At 39.0% G+C, this 23,308-nt stretch overlaps 1 protein-coding gene across 3 annotated transcripts in view; it reads right to left on the reverse strand.

Annotated features, from left to right (window-relative positions):
* The window catches only part of LOC133535495 (histone deacetylase 7-like), a 184,088-nt gene that overhangs the window by 26,095 nt on the left and 134,685 nt on the right, over positions 1-23,308 (reverse strand). For all 3 annotated transcript variants that reach the window (XM_061875380.1, XM_061875381.1, XM_061875379.1), the window contains 7 exons: positions 23,148-23,281; positions 18,990-19,110; positions 18,734-18,783; positions 14,302-14,409; positions 8,492-8,547; positions 658-745; positions 461-580 (listed from right to left, as the gene is read on the reverse strand). In XM_061875380.1, the coding sequence (XP_061731364.1) occupies positions 461-580; positions 658-745; positions 8,492-8,547; positions 14,302-14,409; positions 18,734-18,783; positions 18,990-19,110; positions 23,148-23,281 (677 nt within the window). The remainder of the gene's footprint in view (positions 1-460; positions 581-657; positions 746-8,491; positions 8,548-14,301; positions 14,410-18,733; positions 18,784-18,989; positions 19,111-23,147; positions 23,282-23,308) is intronic.

Below are 23,308 nucleotides of genomic sequence, written 5' to 3' on the forward strand. Positions count from 1 at the left end.
GTCACCGGGGCCCAACTCTGAGGCCAGGCCTGGAGTTGGGGCACAATGGCGAGCCCGAAAAGGCAAGGTGGGTCCCCTTTCCAATGGGCTCACCACTCATGTGAGATGGGCGGAAGCCGAAGGCAGGGCACTTGGCGGTCCGAACCTCGGCTACATAAGCAAGCTCTTCCGACCGGTAGGTGGCCACGGGGAAGACCCGGGACAATTTGGCCTGGGAACGCCATGGGATCCCCTGGGAAGAGCTGGACCAAGTGGCTGGGGAGAGGAAAGTCTGGGCTTTCCTTCTTAGGCTCATGCCCCCGTGACCCGACCTTGTGGAAGATGGAGTCCACTGTTCTGATTTTCATGTTTTTGACTCACTTTTTTAGCAAACGGGCATTGCCCGATCATGAAAATTTGATGGCAAAACCCCTCAACCACGAACGGATGTTCCTCCTGTGAGTAACCCTGAAGACTGTACCTCATTCGGATGTCCACCTCCGGGGAAGAAGTTGCCGTTATCGTAGCGATGTATGGAGATGTAGAGGACACTCGGGTCGTTATAGAAGGCTTCCTGGGTGCCGTTCCCGTGGTGGACATCCTACGAAAACCATAGAAGACAAGCTGAAAACCTGAACATGTATGGTCATGTGACATGGCCATGTCCTTGGTCCTCACCCAGTCCACGATGAGGATCTTGCCCACGCTGAGTTTCTGCTGCAGTTGCTTGGCAGCGATGGCGACAGAGTTGAAGAAACAGAAGCCCCTGCGGACAAACGGGAGAACAAGCATGTTTCTCAGAGCCTCTTTGGCATATTCACATCAAACAATATGGACTTTGAGTACGTGTTGGCACAGATGGATGCTAACGGTTGACATGTTAGCATTTTAGCCAATTTTTGTAGATTCACAGCTAAACGTCGTGGATATTGTTACTTAGCTCTGTCTTGCTAGCATGCTCACTGATAGCAACTTAGCCAATTTTTGTAGATCTAAAACTAAAAGGCATGGCGATCGTTACTTGCCGCTATCTTGCTTGCATGCTAGCATTTTTGCCAAGTTTGTCGACTTACAGCTATAGATCGTGAGAGCTGTTTAGCTAAGAAATTCATCGGAAACAGCTCACTTTTTGGAGTTCATAGCCTGAGTGTGTAACGGCGCAAATATTTTTTAAACATGCGATGAACGCGAATGCGTCCTGACTTCTTTTGACCCTCGGTCCATTCCATAGCTTGCCGCTATCTTGCTTGCATGCTAGCATTTTTGCCAAGTTGGTCGACTAACAGCTATAGATCGTGAGAGCTGTTTAGCTAAGAAATTCATCGGAAACAGCTCACTTTTTTGAGTTCATAGCCTGAGTGTGTAACGGCGCAAATATTTTGTAAACATGCGATGAACGCGAATGCGTCCTGATTTCTTTTGACCCTCGGTCCATTTCATAGCTTGCCGCTATCTTGCTTGCATGCTAGCATTTTTGCCAAGTTTGTCGACTTACAGCTATAGATCGTGAGAGCTGTTTAGCTAGGAAATTAATCGGAAACAGTTCACTTTTTTGAGTTAATGGCCTGAGTGTGTAACGGCGCAAATATTTTTTAAACATGCGATGAACGCGAATGCGTCCTGACTTCTTTTGACCCTCGGTCCATTCCATAGCTTGCCGCTATCTTGCTTGCATGCTAGCATTTTTGCCAAGTTTGTGGACTTACAGCTATAGATCGTGAGAGCTGTTTAGCTAAGAAATTAATCGGAAAAAGCTCACTTTTTGGAGTTCATAGCCTGAGTGTGTAACGGCGCAAATATTTTTTAAACATGCGATGAACGCGAATGCGTCCTGACTTCTTTTGACCCTCGGTCCATTCCATAGCTTGCTAGCATTTTTGCCAAGTTTGTCGACTTACAGCTATAGATCGGGAGAGCTGTTTAGCTAAGAAATTAATCGGAACAGCTCACTTTTTTGAGTTCATAGCCTGAGTGTGTAACGGCGCAAATATTTTTTAAACATGCGATGAACGCGAATGCGTCCTGACTTCTTTTGACCCTCGGTCCATTCCATAGCTTGCCGCTATCTTGCTTGTTGCATAAAATGTAGGTTGTTGTGCTGACTGCTTTAGTAAGATGGAACGAAAAAAGACGGTAGAGAAGAAGTCTCGAGTCATTTTTTAATCGGAGACTTCCGATCAAGACACCTTCTCATACCAATCCCACATGTCCGGCTTCACAATAATAGCACTACGCGACACATAAAACTGAGTCTATTCCACACCACTGTGGAGTCTGTCCTCCTGACTCACTCTCTGACTGACTCACTCACCGACTGACTGACTGACTCACTGACGGACTCACTGAGTGACTGACTGACTCACTCATTGACTGACTGACTGACTGATTGACTGATTGACTGACTGACTGACTGACTGACTGACTGACTGACTGACTGACTGACTGACTCACTGACTGATTGACTGACTCACTGACTGACTCACTGACTGACTGACAAACTGATTGACTGACTCACTGACTGACTGATTGACTGACTCGCTGACTGACTGACTGACTCAGTCTCTGACTGACTCACTCACTGACTGACTGACTCACTGACTGACCCACTGACTGACTGACAGACTGATTGACTGATTCACTGACTGACTCACTGATTGACTGACTGACTGACTGACTCACTCTGTGACTGACTCACTCACTGACTGACTGACTGACTCACTCACTGACTGATTGACTGACTGACCGATTGACTGACTGACTGACTGATTCCCTCATTGACTGACTGACTGACTGACTGACTCACTCACTCACTCACTGATTGACTCACTGACTGACTGACTGACTGATTCACTCACTGATTGACTGACTCGCTGACTGACTGACTCACTCTCTGACTGACTCACTGACTGACTGACTGACTGACTCACTGACTGACCCACTGACTGACTCACTGATTGACTGACTCACTGACTGACTGACTCACTGACTGACTGACTCACTCACTGACTGAATCACTCACTGACTGACTCACTCTGTGACTGACTCACTCTGTGACTGACTCACTCACTGACTGACTCACTCACTGACTGACTCACTCTGTGACTGACTCACTCACTGACTGATTGACTGACTCACTGACTGACTGATTCACTCATTGACTGACTGACTGACTGACTCACTCACTGACTGATTGACTCACTGACTGACTGACTCACTCTCTGACTGACTCACTGACTGATTGACTGACTCACTGACTGACTGACAGACTGATTGGCTGGCTCACTGACTGGCTGACTCACTCTCTGACTGACTCACTCACTGACTGATTGACTCACTCACTGACTGATGGACTGACTGACTCACTGACTGACCCACTCTCTGACTGACAGACTGATTGACTGACTCACTGACTGATGGACTGACAGACTCACTGATTGACCCACTGACTGACTGACAGACTGATTGACTGACTCACTGACTGATGGACTGACTGACTCACTGATTGACCCACTGATTGACTGACAGACTGATTGACTGACTCACTGACTGACTGATTGATTGACTGATTGACTGACTCACTCTCTGACTGACTCACTCACTGACTAACTGACTGACTGACTCACTCTCTGACTGACTGACTGATTGACTGACTGACTGACGCTCTATAGTGGAAAGAATGGTGGAATGTTGGTGGTGTCAGCAGTGCCGCTGTGGGAAGGAGCCACACAATACACAATACATAATACACAATACACAATACACAATTCAGCGGCTGCTCATAAAGAAGTCGTCATAAATAACTGCTGGCATCCACTACTGACGACACAAACTGTCCCAGCTGAATGTGGCCAAATGCTTCCAAACACACTGTCACACACTCCCACGCCCACCCACACTGCCCCCCCCCCCCCCACCCACCACCACCACCACCACCACACACACACAGACACACACATTACTTGGCGCTATCTTGTTTGCATGCAAACTGTTAGCATCTTAGCCAATTTTGTCGATATACAACTAAAAGTCACAGCTATCGTGATTTGGTGCTATCTTGTTTGCACGCAAACTGTTGACATATTAGCATTTTAGCCATTTTTCCTACATTTATATCTAAAAGTCATGGCTATCGTTACTTAGCTCTTATGGAAAGTGTTCTACCCTGGCGGGCTTTATGTTCACTAAATGTCTGTGTGTGTGTGTGTGTGTGTGTGTGTGTGTGTGTGTGTGTGTGTGTGTACGTATTATATTAACATGATGGCTATACAATTAATAAAATTGGATATCATGAGTGTGTGAAAGAGCTGGTTAAGGTTTTGTAATCCATCAAAAATATCAAGCAGCTAACATGCGCCAAACATGGATGCGTGTGAAGAAAGTGTTTTACATTTTTCCCATTATGCACACTAATGGTTTTAAAAGGGTGTCATTTTGAATTTTGTTATGGTGTTTATATAATTATATCCACAATTTTTTGTGTAACAGGTTGTGTTACGTGTGACCTTGTGTGTTGACCTCTATGCTAGTTGCCTTTTTTTCACCATGACTAGGGAGGGTTGTTTGGATTGTGTCATATAAGTAAATTAGGAAGTACTTTCAAGGGTGATTGCACTGATTCACTCCACAAAATGACAACAAATATGTAGCATTTGTGGCAGGGGTGTCCAAAGTGCGGCCCGGGGGTCATTTGCAGCCCGCAGCTAATCGCCACAAATTCTGCAAATATTGCAAAATTGATAGTAAATAATAAATAAAATGTAAACAACATTAAAAAAAAGTGGAATGAGGTGAAATCTAATAAGGAAAAGTGGCAATGTTGACACAAAGCTTCCATGCAGGCAGTTTTTTTCCTTTTGTCTTTATTTTCTTTTTTTTTCATTGCTAAAAAAAAATGGACAAAAAAATCTATGTTATAATGAATTATTACTTAAAAATTATCACTTTAAAATGTTTTATGTGGAAAAAAATATAGCATATGTTGTGTGGTTGCCATATAAAAACAAAAGAGAATAAAAAAAACAAAATAATAGTTCAAACTTAAAATCAACAGATGTATCGATAGTTGATCTTGAAATTTAAGTGTTAAAAGTAAAATAATAATAATATTTAAAGCTGCAAGCAGCGTTGGTCGGGTCTGCCTTTGGCTGCTGCCCCCGAGACCCACGATAGAAGACGCCTTGGAGCCACTATTTTGAGAATCTAATGCATTGTGAAAGTAATGCAGTTGTTGTATTGAAGTGAAAATATCAAACTTCCTGTTGATTATTAAAATGTAGGTCTAAGTGAGACCTACACAGTGTTTTTTGTTTCATGTCTCTTTGACATTCCTACCGGAAGTTACGAGCAGTTTTGTCTGTGTTTTCTTCCTAGGAGCAGTTTGTCCGTGTTGTATTCTTAGGGGAGAGGTAGAGCGCGATTTTGAGTTTTGAGGTTAGGTTTTTTCATCAGATCGCAATTTTTGCCAGACCTGATGTGTGTGTCAAGTTTGGTGAGTTTAGAAGAATTTTAAGGGGGTCAAATAACAGCTCAAAGAGGCAAAAATGACATTTTTTAGGAGACTTTGCACAGGGGTTCTTTGAAGGCGCGTAAAATCAAAACCTGAGAACTTATCAAAACTCTGTTCTATACTTTTAATCAGAAGGGTTCAATCTCTCTCCTGTGCGAGTTTGAAGCCAAAACAACAAACGCACTCAGAGGAGATAATGTTTGAAGAAAGGTGACCGGTTTTTACAAAACTTTTGTTTTGAAGGGGGGATTGCAAACTTCCTGTTGATTTTTGTTGGGGGTTGTCAATCTATGAAATGTAGGTCTAAGCGAGACCTACATAGAGGTTTTTGTTTCATGTCTCTCCGACATTCTTACCGGAAGTTACAAGCAGTTTTGTCGGGGTTTTCTTCCTTGGAGCAGTTTTTTCAATGTTTTATTCAAAAATAGCGCTAAAGCGCAATTTTGAGTTTTGGGGTTTGGTTTTTGCATTAGATCGCAATATTCGCCAGTCCTTATGTGTGCGTCAAGTTTGGTGACTTTTGAAGCATTTTAAAGGGGTCAAATTACAGCGCAAAGAGGCAAAAATTGCATGTTTTGCAAAAATTTTATTTTAAAGGGGTTTTTGCCAACTTCTTATAGATTTTTGCTGAAAGAAGTGAGTCTATGAAAATTGCGTCTAAGTCAGACTTACATAGGAGTTTTTGTTTCATGTCGCTATGACATTCCTAACAGAAGTTACATGCAGTTTTGTCTGTAATTTTTTCCTAGGGGGTGCTAGAGCGCAGTTTTCATTTTGGGGGATTGGTTGCTTAATATGTTGGGAAGGTTTGCTATACCGACGTGTGTGTCAAATTTGGTGAGTTTTGAAGCATGTTAAGGGGGTCAAATTACAGCGCGTAGGTGCGGAATAATAATAAAACAGCAGTTTCCTGTGGAGTCCTTTGCTATGGGCCAAGGACCCTAATAATAAAAATGTATCACTTTATTAGTGGGGAACTATTCAGATCTCAAATATATTTAGCAGGATTGTATTTAACTTTTCACTGTGATTACTCAAAAGTATTAAATAATTAAAATCAATGGTGTCCTGCATTATTGATCTTTGAGGGCTTTAATTGCTAAATAAAGGAACTCTCCTGAAGGAATCAATAAAGTACTATATATCTATCTAAATACTGCTAATTTCAGTTTTACTATAAAAAACAAAGTTTTCTTTGACAGAAAAGGCATACAACCTTATTTGTTTTCCTTTATATCAACCTCAAGTTGATATAGAGATTTACTGTAAGCATTAATTACAAATTAAAGCTGCAAGCAGCGTTGGTCGGGTCCGCCTTTGGCCGCTCCCAAGCCCTGGTCTAAGTCAGACCTACATAGAGGTCTTTGTTTCATGTCTCTATGACATTCCTAACAGAAGTTACAAGCAGTTTTGTCTGGGATTTTTCCTAGGGGGCGCTGGAGCGCAATTTTAACTTTTGGGGTTTGGTTTTTTATTAGATGGCAATTTTCGCCAGTCCTGATGTGTGTGTAAAATTTGGTGAGTTTTGAAGCATGTTAAGTGGGTCAAATTACAGATCAGCGTTTCTGGATGTTGTTGATAAATGGCTTTCGTTTTGCATAGTAGAGCTTTAACTTGCACTTTGAAGCATTTTAAGGGGGTCAAATTACAGCTCAAAGAGGCAAAAATGACATTTTTTAGGAAACTTTGCGCAGGGGTTCTTTGAAGGCGCGTAAAATCAAAACCGGAGCAGTAATCAAAACTTTGTTGGATAGTTTTAATCAAAAGGGTTCAATCACTCTCCTGTGCGAGTTTGAAGCCGAAACGACAAACACACTCGGAGGAGTTTACGTTTGAAAAAGGTGACGGGTTTTTACAAAACTTTTATTTTGAAGGGGTAATTTTTAACTTCCTGTTGATTTTTGCCGAAGGATGTCAATCATCTAAATGTAGGTCTAAGTGAGACCTACATTGAAGTTTTTGTTTCATGTCTTTCCGGCATTCCTACTGGAAGTTACAAGCAATTTTGTTGTTGTTTTCTTCCTAGGAGCAGTTTTTGCTGTGTTTTATTCAAAAATTGCGCCAGAGCGCATTTTTTAATTTTCGGGTTTAGTTTTTTCATTCGATCGCAATTTCTGCCAGTACTGATGTGTGTCCCAAGTTTGGTGAGTTTTGAAGCATTTTAAGGGGGTCAAATTACAGCGCAAAGAGGCAACAATAGCATTTTTTGCGAAAATTTTGTATTGAAGGGGTTTTCGTCAACTTTTTGTTGATTTTTGCCCGAGAAAGTAAAATTATGAATTGTAGGTCTAAGTCAGTTCTACGTAGAGGTTTTTGTTTCATGTCTCTACGACATTCTTAACGGAAGTTATGAGCAGTCTGTTGTTGTTGTTTTTCCTAGGGGGCGCTAGCGGGCAATTTTCATTTTTGGGGTTTGGTTGCTTAATAACTTGGGAAGGTTTGCTATACCGACGTGTGTGTCAAATTTGGTGAGTTTTGAAGCATGTTAAGGGGGTCAAATTAGGGTGCGAAGGTGCGGAATAATAATAAAACACTGCAGTTTCAATAGGGTCCTTGGCCCATTGCAAAAGGCCTTTTGCAATGGGCCTGCTGACCCTAATAATAATAATAATTTGACTTATTTTTAACATTTTAGTGACTGAGACCCTCTATAGTCCCCAGGAGCCCTCAGGATAAAAAAAAAAAAAATCATCCACATATTTTGTTGTGGTTTGAAAATGAAAAATATCGAAATTTTTCCGTTTGCGGCCCTCCGTGGAAAAAGTTTGGACACCCCTGGGTTATGTTGTTTAAGTTGAATTCAAAGCACTTTGGAGATCTCAATCTAGTTATTATATTATTATGATATTAACTGCAGTATATATTATACTACATTACTCCACATTAACCACAGCTTGTCATGTCCTCTTGGACTTCGGTTGTGTTGCTTTCCTTTGTGTGATTTTGTCCTCAAATATGTCGGATTGAAACGTTGCCTGTAAAAGTGTTTTAGTGTAGTGTACTCACAGAGGAGAGGAGTGTGTTGCATGGTGACCAGGCGGCCTCACCACCGCAAAGCCGTTCTGAAAGAGGAAAGGCAAGGAAACATCAAGCACTGTTGTGTCCTACTCAGGGGCGTCACTAGACCTAAAACTGTACTGGGGCACACCTGGGGCACAAATAATTCATGTGAGCGTGCAAAGCGCGCAAGCAAAAACATTTTTAGCACTTATTTATCATTAAAAAAATACATAAATAGTGCTTTAAACTATGAAATCATATCAGATTATGTTGTATGGATCTTTGATGAACCACCTATTTCAGATACACAAAACTATAAAATATACCCATCCATCCATCTATCATCTTACGCTTATCCGAGGTCGGGTCGCGGGGGCAACAGCCTAAGCAGGGAAACCCAGACTTCCCTCTCCCCAGCCACTTCGTCTAGCTCTTCCCGGGGGATCCCGAGGCGTTCCCAGGCCAGCCGGGAGACATAGTCTTCCCAACGTGTCCTGGGTCTTCCCCGTGGCCTCCTACCGGTTGGACGTGCCCTAAACACCTCCCTAGGGAGGCGTTCGGGTGGCATCCTGACCAGATGCCCGAACCACCTCATCTGGCTCCTCTCCATGTGGAGGAGCAGCGGCTTTACTTTGAGTTCCTCCCGGATGGCAGAGCTTCTCACCCTATCTCTAAGGGAGAGACCCAAACTCATTTGGGCCGCTTGTACCCGTGATCTTATCCTTTCGGTCATGACCCAAAGCTCATGACCATAGGTGAGGATGGGAACGTAGATCGACCGGTAAATTGAGAGCTTTGCCTTCCGGCTCAGCTCCTTCTTCACCACAACGGATCGGTACAACGTCCGCATTACTGAAGACGCCGCACCGATCCGCCTGTCGATCTCACCATCCACTCTTCCCTCACTCGTGAACAAGACTCCTAGGTACTTGAACTCCTCCACTTGGGGCAGGGTCTCTACCCCAACCCGGAGATGGCACTCCACCCTTTTCCGGGCGAGAACCATGGACTCGGACTTGGAGGTGCTGATTCTCATTCCGGTCACTTCACACTCGGCTGCGAACCGATCCAGCGAGAGCTGAAGATCCCGGTCAGATGAAGCCATCAGGACCACATCATCTGCAAAAAGCAGAGACCTAATCCTGCGGTCACCAAACCGGAACCACTCAACGCCTTGGCTGCGCCTAGAAATTCTGTCCATAAAAGTTATGAACAGAATCGGTGACAAAGGACAGCCTTGGCGGAGTCCAACCCTCACTGGAAATGTGTTCGACTTACTGCCGGCAATGCGGACCAAGCTCTGGCACTGATCATACAGGGAGCGGACCGCCACAATAAGACAGTCCGATACCCCATACTCTCTGAGCACTCCCCACAGGACTTCCCGAGGGACACGGTCCAATGCCTTCTCCAAGTCCACAAAGCACATGTAGACTGGTTGGGCAAACTCCCATGCACCCTCAAGAACCCTGCCGAGAGTATAGAGCTGGTCCACAGTTCCACGACCAGGACGAAAACCACACTGTTCCTCCTGAATCCGAGGTTCGACTATCCGGCGTAGCCTCCTCTCCAGTACACCTGAATAAAACCTTACCGGGAAGGCTGAGGTCAAGCAGGTGTAATAATGTGGAAATAAATAACACAAAGCTGCCGTTCAAGGAGGGTTTTTTTCTTTCTTGACATTAAAACTGTCATTGCTCAAAGAATAATAAACACAACGGAGGGATGGATGTGAAGTTGAAGGAGGTGTCCCAACCACGACTTGCGTATTCAATTCGGCCGGCCAGATATCAACAAAGCATTCTCCAGTCTTCAGTTTTTCTTTGTGTTTTCAATTAATAGTTTTATTTTTGCTCTGTAATAATACTGCTTAACTTTCCTTAACGCGGACCAATTAGGACTAGAGTTGTACCCATACCAATATTTTGGTTACCGGTACCAAAATGTATTTCGATTTTTTTTCTAAATAAAGGCAACCACAGAAAATGTCATTATTGTCTTTATTGTAAGAAAATTTTTTAGTGTAGATGAAACATATGTTTATTATTGTCACATAGTCCTTAAATAAAATAGTCAACTTGTCTTTTAGTAGTAAGTAAACAAACAAAGACTCCTAATTAGTCTGCAGTAACATATTGTCTCATTTATACACCTATTATTTTATACACATTATGAGGGACAAACTGTATGAAATGGATTATTAATCTACTTGTTCATTTACTGTTAATATCTGTTAATTTTCTGTTTTAACATGTTCAATCCACACTTCTGTTAAAATGTATTAATCACTTATTCTTCTCTTCTTTGATACTTGACATTAGTTTTGGATGATTCCACAAATTTAGGTATCGATCCGATACCAAGTAGATAACAGGATCGTACAATAAAATGTAATACCTAATAAACCAATACTGATGAAGAAATATTGATGTAAAGGGTAGGTGTCGCGTTATTTTCTGTTTTAACATGTTCTATCTACACTTCTGTTCAAATGTAAAAATCACTTATTCTTCTCTTCTTTGATACTTGACATTAGTTTTGGATGATACCACACATTTAGGTATCGATTTGATACCAAGTAGTTACCGGATCATACATTGGTCATATTCAAAGTCCTCATGTGTCCAGAGTTTGTAGACATAATAGGAATTTTAAAAAAAGGAAAAAAAGATGTGACGATAAAATATATCGATGTAATCATAGTAGTATTGACTAGATACCCTCTTGTACTTGGTATCATTACAGTAGATACAGTATCGTACAATAAAATATAATACCTAATAAACCAATACTGATGAAGAAATATTGATGTAAAGGGTAGGTGTCGCGTTATTTTCTGTTTTAACATGTTCTATCTACACTTCTGTTAAAATGTAATAATCACTTATTCTTCTCTTCTTTGATACTTGACATTAGTTTTGGATGATACCACACATTTAGGTATCGATCTGATACCAAGTAGTGACAGGATCATACATTGGTCATATTCAAAGTCCTCATGTGTCCAGAGTTTGTAGACATAATAGGAATTTTTAAAAAAAGGAAAAAAGATGTGACGATAAAAAATATCGATGTAATCATAGTAGTATTGACTAGATACCCTCTTGTACTTGGTATCATTACAGTAGATACAGTATCGTACAATAAAATATAATACCTAATAAACCAATACTGATGAAGAAATATTGATGTAAAGGGTAGGTGTCGCGTTATTTTCTGTTTGAACATGTTCTATCTACACTTCTGTTAAAATGTAATAATCACTTATTCTTCTCTTCTTTGATACTTGACATTCGTTTTTGATGATACCACACATTTAGGTATCGATTTGATACCAAGTAGTGACCGGATCATACATTGGTCATATTCAAAGTCCTCATGTGTCCAGAGTTTGTAGACATAATAGGAATTTAAAAAAAAAGGAAAAAAGATGTGACGATAAAAAATATCGATGTAATCATACTAGTATTGACTAGATACCCTCTTGTACTTGGTATCATTACAGTAGATACAGTATCGCACATTAAAATATAATACCGAATAAACCAATACTGATGAAGAAGTATTGATGTAAAGGGTAGGTGTCGCGTTATTTTCGGTTTGAACATGTTCTATCTACACTTCTGTTAAAATGTAATAATCACTTATTCTTCTCTTCTTTGATACTTGACATTAGTTTTGGATGATACCACACATTTAGGTATCGATTTGATACCAAGTAGTTACCGGATCATACATTGGTCATATTCAAAGTCCTCATGTGTCCAGAGTTTGTAGACAGAATAGGAATTTTTAAAAAAGGAAAAAAGATGTGACGATAAAAAATATCGATGTAATCATAGTAGTATTGACTAGATACCCTCTTGTACTTGGTATCATTACAGGAGATACAGTATCGTACAATAAAATATAATACCTAATAAACCAATACTGATGAAGAAATATTGATGTAAAGGGTAGGTGTCGCGTTATTTTCTGTTTGAACATGTTCTATCTACACTTCTGTTAAAATGTAATAATAACTTATTCTTCTCTTCTTTGATACTTGACGTTAGTTTTGAATGATACCACACATTTAGGTATCGATTTGATACCAAGTAGTGACCGATCATACATTGGTCATATTCAAAGTCCTCATGTGTCCAGAGATTGTAGACATAATAGGAATTTAAAAAAAAAGGAAAAAAGATGTGACGATAAAAAATATCGATGTAATCATAGTAGTATTGACTAGATACCCTCTTGTACTTGGTATCATTACAGTAGATACAGTATCGTACAATAAAATATAATACCTCATAAACCAATACTGATGAAGAAATATTGATGTAAAGGGTAGGTGTCACGTTTTTTTCTGTTTTAACATGTTCTATCTACACTTCTGTTAAAATGTAATAATCACTTATTCTTCTCTTTGATACTTGACATTAGTTTTGGATGATACCACACATTTAGGTATCGATTTGATACCAAGTAGTGACAGGATCATACATTGGTCTTATTCAAAGTCCTCATGTGTCCAGAGTTTGTAGACATAATAGGAATTTAAAAAAAAAGGAAAAAAGATGTGACGATAAAAAATATCGATGTAATCATAGTATTATTGACTAGATACCCTCTTGTACTTGGTATCATTACAGGAGATACAGTATCGTACAATAAAATATAATACCTAATAAACCAATACTGATGAAGAAATATTGATGTAAAGGGTAGGTGTCGCGTTATTTTCTGTTTTAACATGTTCTATCTACACTTCTGTTCAAATGTAAAAATCACTTATTCTTCTCTTCTTTGATACTTGACATTAGTTTTGGATGATACCACACATTTAGGTATCGATTTGATACCAAGTAGTGACAGGATCATACATTGGTCATATTCAAAGTTCTCGTGTGTCCAGAGTTTGTAGACATAATAGGAATTTTAAAAAAAGGAAAAAAGATGTGACGATAAAAAATATCGATGTAAGCATAGTAGTATTGACTAGATACCCTCTTGTACTTGGTATCATTACAGTAGATACAGTATCGTACAATAAAATATAATACCGAATAACCCAATACTGATGAAGAAATATTGATGTAAAGGGTAGGTGTCGCGTTATTTTCTGTTTTAACATGTTCTATCTACACTTCTGTTCAAATGTAATAATCACTTATTCTTCTCTTTTTTGATACTTGACATTCGTTTTTGATGATACCACACATTTAGGTATCGATTTGATACCAAGTAGTGACCGGATCATACATTGGTCATATTCAAAGTCCTCATGTGTCCAGAGTTTGTAGACATAATAGGAATTAAAAAAAAAAGGAAAAAAGACGTGACGATAAAAAATATCGATGTAATCATAGTAGTATTGACTAGATACCCTCTTGTACTTGGTATCATTACAGTGGATGTCAGGTGTAGGTCCACCCGTGGCATTTGTTGACATTGTGACGCCGGTGAGCTATTGTATCCTCGTCCTCCAGTGATAATGCTACTTGTAAAAAACTAACTTTGTCACCATGGAGACCAGGATTAGTGATTTAGAAGTAGCTAAAACACTGTGGATGGATGTTAGCTGGTGTTTCAGTGTTATAACTTCACCTTTATTTTGACTTTTCACACCAAAATGTGTCCATTCTCTCCTTTCTGTCCACACACTGTGTCTGCTTGTAAGTACTCTGTGCGTGTGCGCTGCCGAACATGCTCCTCTGCTCGTACAACCAACAATGTCACCACGTGACAACCAGTACTTGTCAAACAGAGTATAGTACGGGTTTGGATTGATTAGTAGAGCGATAGGATGCTAGTTCACCTGGACTGACCTTCAGCTCTCCTTGTGCGACCTTCAGCGCCAGCTGGACGACGCAGCCTGCAGCCATCCGAGAAGCAGCCGCCGTGTGGAGCTCGTTCCAGACGGTATCATTGTCCACCTGTCGGCAGGACATCGACACAGGGATGAAAAGAACCATGTATACACAAAATATATGTTGTCTATTTATTTACAATGTCGCAACAAAAATATAGTTTTTGTTGCAATTTAAATACTAAAATCAATTGTAACTCCACACATTTGTGTCTTAAATCAGCCCCGCCCATGAAAAAGTCTTAAAAGGAATTGAATCCGTGCCAAAACACCACACTGTTACCATGCAACATGCCTTTGAAAACAACTTATGGAGAGAAAGTATTGTTGGACAATCAATGCAAGAGGACAGGGATGTCCAAACTGCGGCAGGTGGGCCAAAATGTGGCCCGCCGACATCTTCCAACAGGCTCACCAGACGTCATGAAATAAATAAGGAATCTTTCTGGCAGAGAAATTGCATTCATTTTAAAAGTTTGGCCACTGAAATGCTGCTATTTTGTCGCCATCTGGTGGAGAACCTGAGTTTTTCAGGGCAATGACATTTAATATGTAATCAGCATGCATATATATATATATATATATATATATCCATCCATTTTCTACCGCTTATTCCCTTTCGGGGTCACGGGGGGCGCTGGCGCCTATCTCAGCTACAATCGGGCGGAAGGCGGGGTACACCCTGGACAAGTCGCCACCTCATCGCAGGGCCAACACAGATAGACAGACAACATTCACACTCATATTCACACACTAGGGCCAATTTAGTGTTGCCAATCAACCTATCCCCAGGTGCATGTCTTTGGAAGTGGGAGGAAGCCGGAGTACCCGGAGGGAACCCACGCATATATATATATATATATATATATATTTTTTTTTTTTTCCTAGTCAGATTTTACAACAGCTAAAGTGTGAACCTTTTACATAGACCTTGGGTTTGGAATGTCGGAATGAAGCCATAACAAATCTTTTATCTCAACTGTCCAAAGTAGGGAGGAGAAGAAGAGGGGCGGGGTGAGAGTAAGTGAGGAGGGAGAAACTGCCATTTTAGGATTAGATCAATTTGCACCGAGCTTTGAAATGTTGTTTCTAGATTGATCTCCCGAGGCGCTTTGGTAATAAAAATAGAAAAATGAGCAACCTCTGTCTCTGATTGATTTAAAACCAGCTTATGTGTCATCAAACAATCTGGGGGCGTTGACCAAAGGAAGAACAGGTCCAAAATGCAACAATTTATATATATATATATATATATATATATATATATATGTATACAAAGTTCAGTTACTATGTCTGATAAAATGTTGTCTTGGTTGGATTTTTTTGCATCTTGACTAGGTAAGGTTGTTCGCATTGTGTCGTATTAGTAAATGCTGTTCTAGTAAAGGTATCCATCCATTTTCTACCGCTTATTCCCTTTCGGGGTCGCGGGGGGCGCTGGCGCCTATCTCAGCTACAATCGGGCAGAAGGCAGGGTACACCCTGGACAAGTCGCCACCTCATGGCCAAGAATAAAATCATTATAAACAAAATTACACACACACACTCATATATATATATATATATATATATATATATATATATATATATATATATATATATATATTTATAAATATATATAACAATATATTAACTGTTTTTTGCTCAAAGCCTACCACAAATATTACCTTAACCTTCAGCAGGGTCAAGCTTAAAGTATAACAAAAAATGTATTAACTTGAAGAAAATTGTTTGGATCATTTAGTGTGTTTGGGAAACATTTTTGAGTTTGTGAAATATTTTTTTGAGTTTGTGAAATATTTTATTGTGTTTGTGAAACGTTTTTGAGTTTGTAAAATATTTTCTTTCAGTCTGTGAAACATTTTTTTTAATTCTAAGAAACATTTTGATACGCTTGTTCGGCATAGTGATGCCAAAAATTGTCCCCTCTTGGATGCGTCGAACGATGGACACAGCAACGGTAAGAATAACTGATTCATTAAATAACAAAAGGAGCTCTAGAACCAAAATACTGGAGCTAGCAGAACAAACAAACAAAGGATGCTAGCATGAAAGCTAGGTATACAAATAGACGAACAAAAACTGGCACGAAGGCACACAAAAAGGAAAAACAATTCTTCAGCGTGAGAGCTGGAATAATACTAGGGCTTAGCGTGAAAAGCTAGCGAGAATAGACCTACGGAAATTAAGCAGGCATAACTTGTTGCGTGAAAGCAAATGGGATAGCAGTCGTAACGTTGCATGGAAGCAAATTTGGGTCTCAGGCCGAACAACAAAAGAGGCAGGAATATATAAGGCAGTTGATTGGTGAGGACAGGTGTGCAGGACCGTGAGTAGCAGGTGAAACTCTTAAGCTACCATGATGACCGACTAATCAGGAAATAAAAGGATCAGACGGAGAATGAAAAAAAAAATGGAACAATAAACAATAATATGTGGAGATCCGAAATGCGAATCTCAACACATTTTTGAGTTTGTAGAACTATTTTTCGTGTTTGTGAAACAATTTCTAGAGTTTGTGAAATATTTGTGATATATTTATTGAGTTTGTGAAACATTTCTTAGAGTTTGTTAAACATTCTTTTGAGTTTGTAAAGATCTTTTTTTTGAGTTTGTAAAAAACATTTTTCAGTTTGTGAAACATTTTTTGAGTTTTTGAAATTTTTTGGAGTTTGTTAAACATTATTTTTTAGTTTGTGATACATTTTTTAGTTTGTAAAACAATTTTTCAAGTTTGTGATAAAAAATGTTGAGTTTGTGATACATATTTTAGAGTTTGTTAAACATTTTTTTGAGTTTGTAAAGAAATTTATGTGAGTTTGAAAAAAACAACACTTTTTTTGAGTTTGTAAAACTTTTTTTTTAAGTGTGTGAAATATTTTTATGAATTTGTGAAACATTTTTTTTTGAGTTTGTGAAACATTTTTTTGAGTTTGTAAAACAATATTTTTTTGAGTTTTTGAAACATTTTGAATTTGTGAAAAAAAAATTTAGACAGAAACATTTTTTTGAGTTTTTGAAATATTTTTTTAGTTTGTTAAACATTATTTTTTAGTTTGTGAAACTTTTTTAGTTTGTGAAACTATTTTTCATGTTTGTGATAAGATTTTTTTGTTTGTGGTACATTTTTTTTGAGTTTGTCAAACATTTTTGGGAGTTTGTAAAGAAAAATAATACTTTTTTTTAGTTTGTAAAACATTTTTTTTAAGTGTTTGAAATATTTTTATGAATTTGTGAAACATTGTCGAGTTTGCGAAACATTTTTTTGAATTTGTAAAACAAATTTTTTGAGTTTGTGAAACATTTTTTTTAGTTTGTAAAACAATATTTTTTTGAGTTTTTGAAACATTTTGAATTTGTGAAAAAAAAATTTAGACTGAGAAACATTTTTTTGAGTTTTTGAAATATTTTTTTAGTTTGTTGAACATTATTTTTTAGTTTGTGAAACTTTTTTAGTTTGTGAAACAATTTTTCATGTTTGTGATAAGATTTTTTTGTTTGTGGTACATTTTTTTGAGTTTGTCAAACATTTTTGGGAGTTTGTAAAGAAAAATAATACTTTTTTTTAGTTTGTAAAACATTTTTTTTAAGTGTATGAAATATTTTTATGAGTTTGTGAAACATTGTCAAGTTTGCAAAACATTTTTTTGAGTTTGTAAAAAACATTTTTTGAGTTTGTAAAACAATTTTTTTTTTGAGTTTGTACAACAATTTTGTTGAGTTTTTGAAACATTTTGAATTCATGAAACTTTTTTTTTTGTGTTTGTTAAACATTAATTTTTAGTCTGTGAAACATTTTTAGTTTGTGAAACAATTTTTCAAGTTTGTGATAAAAAATGCTGAATCTGTGATAATTTTTTTGGGAGTTATGTAAACATTTTTTTGTGTTTGTAAAACATTTTTTTTAAGTGTTTGAAATATTTTTATGAGTTTGTGAAACATTGTAGAGTTTGCGAAAAAAAAAGAGTTTGTAAAACAATTCTTTTTTTGAGTCTGTACAACAATTTTTTTGAGTTTTTGAAACATTTTGAATTTGTGAAACATTTTTTTTGAGTTTGTCAAAAAAAAAAAATTTAAGTTTGTAAAACTACTTTTTTTTTAGTTTGTGAAATATTTTTTATTTTGTGAAATATTTCTTTGTGAATTTTTTGGGGAGTTTATGAAAAAAAAAATTTTGATTTTTTTGAAACAATTTTTGAGATTGTAAAACAATGTTTTGGAGTTTGTGAAACATTTTTGAGATTGTGGAATTTTGGCAGTAATTTCCCTCCACAATAGCCACTGGTGTACTGTTGAGTTTGCAGTGAAGATAGACGCGCGCGTGTGTGTGTGTGTGTGTGTGTGTGTGTGTGTGTGTGTGTGTGTGTGTGTGTGCAGACACTTCCACTCACCCCCACTCCTCCACACGGTAACATCACAAAGCTCCTTTGAGCCAAGATTCCTGCAGGGAGACATGAAGGACAGTGAGTGACCATCTCATCATTATCATGAAGTCTTATTATTAGGATGAAATCATCATTAATATGTTGAAATCATCATTATTATGAAGTCTTATTACTATGATAAAATCATCATTAATATGTTGAAATCATCATTATTATGAAGTCTTATTACTATGATAAAATCATCATTAATATGAAGACTTACGAGCCAACTTTGGGTTGTCCAGCTTGAGGCGGTGCAGAGGGTTGGTGCCGTACTGGAGCACATGTTTCTCTGAATGGACCGACTGGAGCTCCTCCAGGGAGGCCTTCCTACCGACAATGTGCTACACACACACACACACACACACACATAGACACACACACACATACATATGGACACACACACACACACACACACACACACACACACACACACACACACACACACACACACACACACACACACACACACACACACACACACACACACACAGATGGGTGAAAGATGAGGCTGGACAAGAAAAAGATGACAGCTTTGAAGAAGAGGACAGGCATGTGAATCATGAGATGAAAGAAACATGTCAGCATCCTCCAACACCAACCTGATATGTTCATACCTCACACTGGCTGTGACTATTCATGTTCATACCTCACACTGGCTGTGACTATTCATGTTAATACCTCACACTGGCTGTGTCTATTCATGTTAATACCTCACACTGGCTGTCTATTCATGTTCATACCTCACACTGGCTGTCTATTCATGTTAATACCTCACACTGGCTGTCTATTCATGTTCATACCTCACACTGGCTGTGACTATTCATGTTCATACCTCACACTGGCTGTGACTATTCATTTTCATACCTCACGCTGGCTGTGTCTATTCATGTTCATACCTCACACTGGCTGTGACTATTCATGTTAATACCTCACACTGGCTGTCTATTCATGTTCATACTTCACGCTGGCTGTGACTATTCATGTTCATACCTCACACTGGCTCTCTATTCATGTTCATACCTCACACTGGCTGTGACTATTCATGTTCATACCTCACACTGGCTGTGACTATTCATGTTCATACCTCACCCTGGCTGTGACTATTCATGTTCATACCTCACACTGGCTGTCTATTCATGTTCATACCTCACACTGGCTGTGACTATTCATGTTCATACCTCACACTGGCTGTCTATTCATGTTCATACCTCACACTGGCTGTGTCTATTCATGTTCATACTTCACGCTGGCTGTGACTATTCATGTTCATACCTCACGCTGGCTGTGTATTCATGTTCATACCTCACACTGGCTCTCTATTCATGTTCATACCTCACGCTGGCTGTCTATTCATGTTAATACCTCACACTGGCTGTGTCTATTCATGTTCATACTTCACGCTGGCTGTGACTATTCATGTTCATACCTCACACTGGCTGTGTCTATTCATGTTCATACCTAACATGATGCATCTATTCATGTTCATACCTCGCACTGTCTGTGTCTATTCATGTTCATACCTAACATGATGCATCTATTCATGTTCATACCTAACATGATGCATCTATTCATGTTCATACCTCGCACTGTCTGTGTCTATTCATGTTCATACCCAACATGATGCATCTATTCATGTTCATACCTAACATGATGTCTCTATTCATGTTCATACCTCACACTGGCTGTGTCTATTCATGTCCATACCTCACGCTGTCTCATCATGTTCATACCTCACACTGGCTGTGTCTATTCATGTTCATACCTAACATGATGCATCTATTCATGTTCATACCTAACATGATGCATCTATTCATGTTCATACCTCACACTGTCTGTGTCTATTCATGTTCATACCCAACATGATGCATCTATTCATGTTCATATCTAACATGATGTCTCTATTCATGTTCATACCTCACACTGGCTGTGTCTATTCATGTCCATACCTCACGCTGTCTCATCATGTTCATACCTCACACTGGCTGTGTCTATTCATGTTCATACCTAACATGATGCATCTATTCATGTTCATACCTAACATGATGCATCTATTCATGTTCATACCTCGCACAGTCTGTGTCTATTCATGTTCATACCTAACATGATGCATCTATTCATGTTCATACCTAACATGATGTCTCTATTCATGTTCATACCTCACACTGGCTGAGTCTATTCATGTCCATACCTCACGCTGTCTCATCATGTTCATACCTCACACTGGCTGTGTCTATTCATGTCCATACCTCAGACTGGCTGTGTCTATTCATGTTCATACCTAACATGATGCATCTATTCATGTTCATACCTAACATGATGCATCTATTCATGTTCATACCTCGCACTGTCTGTGTCTATTCATGTTCATACCTAACATGATGTCTCTATTCATGTTCATACCTCACACTGGCTGTGTCTATTCATGTCCATACCTCACGCTGTCTCATCATGTTCATACCTCACACTGGCTGTGTCTATTCATGTTCATACCTAACATGATGCATCTATTCATGTTCATACCTAACATGATGCATCTATTCATGTTCATACCTCGCACAGTCTGTGTCTATTCATGTTCATACCTAACATGATGCATCTATTCATGTTCATACCTAACATGATGTCTCTATTCATGTTCATACCTCACACTGGCTGAGTCTATTCATGTCCATACCTCACGCTGTCTCATCATGTTCATACCTCACACTGGCTGTGTCTATTCATGTTCATACCTAACATGATGCATCTATTCATGTTCATACCTAACATGATGCATCTATTCATGTTCATACCTCGCACTGTCTGTGTCTATTCATGTTCATACCTAACATGATGCATCTATTCATGTTCATACCTAACATGATGTCTCTATTCATGTTCATACCTCACACTGGCTGTGTCTATTCATGTCCATACCTCATGCTGTCTCATCATGTTCATACCTCACACTGGCTGTGTCTATTCATGTTCATACCTAACATGATGCATTTATTCATGTTCATACCTAACATGATGCATCTATTCATGTTCATACCTTGCACAGTCTGTGTCTATTCATGTTCATACCTAACATGATGCATCTATTCATGTTCATACCTAACATGATGTCTCTATTCATGTTCATACCTCACACTGGCTGTGTCTATTCATGTCCATACCTCACGCTGTCTCATCATGTTCATACCTCACACTGGCTGTGTCTATTCATGTCCATACCTCACACTGGCTGTGTCTATTCATGTTCATACCTAACATGATGCATCTATTCATGTTCATACCTAACATAATGTCTCTATTCATGTTCATACCTCACACTGTCTGTGTCTATTCATGTTCATACCTAACATGATGCATCTATTCATGTTCATACCTCGCACTGGTTGTGTTTATTCATGTTCATACCTAACATGATGCATCTATTCATGTTCATACCTAACATGATGTCTCTATTCATGTTCATACCTCGCACTGTCTGTGTCTATTACTGTTCATACCTAACATGATGCCTCTATTCATGTTCATACCTAACATGTCTCTATTCATGTTCATACCTCACACTGTCTGTGTCTATTCATGTTCATACCTAACATGATGCCTCTATTCATGTTCATACCTAACATGTCTCTATTCATGTTCATACCTCACACTGTCTGTCTATTCACGTTCATACCTAACATGATGCATCTATTCATGTTCATACCTCACACTGCCTGTGTTCATTCATGTTCATACCTAACATGATGCATCTATTCATGTTCATACCTCGCACTGTCTGTGTCTATTCATGTTCATACCTAACATGATGCATCTATTCATGTTCATACCTAACATGATGTCTCTATTCATGTTCATACCTCACACTGTCTGTGTCTATTCATGTTCATACCTAACATGATGCCTCTATTCATGTTCATACCTAACATGTCTCTATTCATGTTCATACCTCACACTGTCTGTGTCTATTCATGTTCATACCTAACATGATGCATCTATTCATGTTCATACCTCACACTGGCTGTGTTTATTCATGTTCATACCTAACATGATGTCTCTATTCATGTTCATACCTCACACTGGCTGTGTCTATTCATGTTCATACCTAACATAAAGCATTTATTCTTGATCATACCCAACATGATGCCTCTATTCATGTTCCTAGCTCCCACTGGCTGTGTTTATTCATGTTCATACCTAACATGAGGCCTCTATTCATGTTCATACCTCACACCGGCTGTGTCTATTCATGTTCATACCTCACGCTGGCTGTGTATTCATGTTCATAACCCCACACTTGCTGTGTCTATTCATGTTTATACCCCACACTGGCTGTGTCTGTTCATGTTCATACCAAACATGATACATTTATCCATGTTCATACCTCACACTGGCTGCGCAGTCCCCTCTCCTGCAGTCGGGACCAAATGCTGTGGACTCTGCCAGGATGCTCTGGATGGCAGCTGTGGTCCCCACAGGTGCACTGGTGCTTCTGCATCTGAGCGTCGTAAACCAGGCCTGAGCAAACATGGGTGATGACACTTG

The sequence above is a fragment of the Nerophis ophidion genome, linkage group LG16 (genome assembly GCF_033978795.1).
Source record: "Nerophis ophidion isolate RoL-2023_Sa linkage group LG16, RoL_Noph_v1.0, whole genome shotgun sequence".
NCBI classification, from domain to species: domain Eukaryota; kingdom Metazoa; phylum Chordata; class Actinopteri; order Syngnathiformes; family Syngnathidae; genus Nerophis; species Nerophis ophidion.